Genomic DNA, 1,787 nt, shown 5'->3' with positions numbered 1-1,787 from the left:
CGAAACCCGAATTCTAGCGTTGTAAGTCCGCAGACATACCGCTGTGCCACTGGGGGGCGTTCTATTAAGGACAGTTTATTGTACTTGTATTGATTATGTAACAAAATGATTGTCTTAAAAAAAGATATCAAGGTAGGTTAATTTATAATAACAATAAATGATTTTGTATTTGCTATAGCACAGCATATTGTGTAGCTTTGTGCTTAACGACAACCAAACCCTCTTCTTGTACTTGAATATCATATTAATAAACAGGATAGAGATTGAAACACTTATCAAGCTAACAAATCCTGTTGCAATTCATCTATCTAAATCATCATTTGACAAAATTATGTATATGTGTGTTCGCTTATGACTGACAAGCTTTGGGACCGATTGTCACAAAACTTTACATATGCCTTGATAAACTACAGGAAAGGCAACTAGTCAACAGCATTCATTGCCAACGTTTGGACTTTTTTAACCGACAGTTACTCTCATAACGCACTCACTATCCGCGATTTTGCGACAACGGTACGCGAACCATGAAAGCTCGGATCCACAGTCTGGCACACAAACCATTAGGATACGCCTGAGGCGTAAGACAACACAGCGCAATAAATAATTACAAGCAAAATGTGCATACTTTACAGAATAATAACTACAAGGATGCTCTTACCATGGATTTAGAGAAAGAAATAATAAAAGCATGAGAATTACTGCGTCTTTTTTGCCTTTCTTTCTTAGTCTGTACATCTTCCTCGCTGTTGTTTGTCAATCTTGAATATGACGACCGTTCACTGATGTACCGAGATTCCGGACTGAGTGCTGTCCAGATTTCAGGTTGTTGGTTTTAAGTTTCTCCTCCATGAAGTTACAAGATACACTGTCGAACCGAACGACTCAAAGCTATCTTTCTATGGGTTTTCTACACAAACCTCTCGTTCCGTTGAGTGGATTCGTTCATCCAAGTACCTTGTCCTGCGTAGTAGTGACATCAGTTCAATGGAATGAACGAATGGCAGAAATTAGTAACAGTAGAAGGGTATCTTTATAGGAAAATATTTCTGGATTAAAACTAAAATACTTAATTTTAGAACAGCAACATTAATTACAAAATATCATGCAAACATGAAACTTGTATAATAACAATTGAAATTAATTTAAGGAGTTATCGTTGAAGAGATACCTATATATGTTATTTATTATACTGGCTAAGTATCAAAATGGCTAAGACACTCCAGGAAATGAAATCTGCTATGATTTTGTGTAAAATAAACTGGCTTAAAAGTGTTTTAATGGTTTGACTTAGGGTAAGAAAGAACATGTTGTATTTTCTCTGAATGATTAATATTGTTTGAGTTAAACACTTGAAAACTTGACCAATGAATAATGGAACTGCCATCAAACTTTTAACATATATATATATATATAAGTCTTCCTTACTTACTTCCAGAAGAAATCTTGATAAATGAAAAATAAAACAACTGAGGTCATGGACAATCTACATATTTAAGCACGGGGTACTATTTTTTGTAGAAAGTATGAAATTAAAAACTATATGGAACGACAAATCTAAAAATTAACAGCATAAATAAACAAAATGTACCAGTTATAAAATATGCTTTCATGGCTTTCTGGCATTACTCACCGGGTTCTGAAATACAGTGTATCAATACACACGGTAGTGTGTTGTGCGATCAAACAACCTGCTGCAGAACATACTATGTTATTAACAGAATGATAGTTTAGCGATATTCCGCCTTCTGTATTTCAGACTGTGGTAATCCCAATTATCGCATATTTCC

General features: G+C 34.8%; 1 protein-coding gene across 1 annotated transcript in view; it reads right to left on the bottom strand.

Annotated features, from left to right (window-relative positions):
* The window catches only part of LOC106478191 (glycine receptor subunit alpha-2-like), a 40,910-nt gene extending 40,052 nt beyond the window's left edge, over positions 1 to 858 (bottom strand). The window contains exon 1 of the mRNA XM_022381757.1: positions 659 to 858. Coding sequence (XP_022237465.1) covers positions 659 to 735 — 77 coding nt within the window. The 5' untranslated portion in view covers positions 736 to 858. The remainder of the gene's footprint in view (positions 1 to 658) is intronic.
* Positions 859 to 1,787: the final 929 nt, after the last annotated feature.

The sequence above is a fragment of the Limulus polyphemus genome, unplaced genomic scaffold (assembly GCF_000517525.1).
Source record: "Limulus polyphemus unplaced genomic scaffold, Limulus_polyphemus-2.1.2 Scaffold188, whole genome shotgun sequence".
NCBI lineage: Eukaryota > Metazoa > Arthropoda > Merostomata > Xiphosura > Limulidae > Limulus > Limulus polyphemus.
Note: the sequence above shows the minus strand (reverse complement) of the source record. Positions and strands in the feature narration are given on the sequence as shown.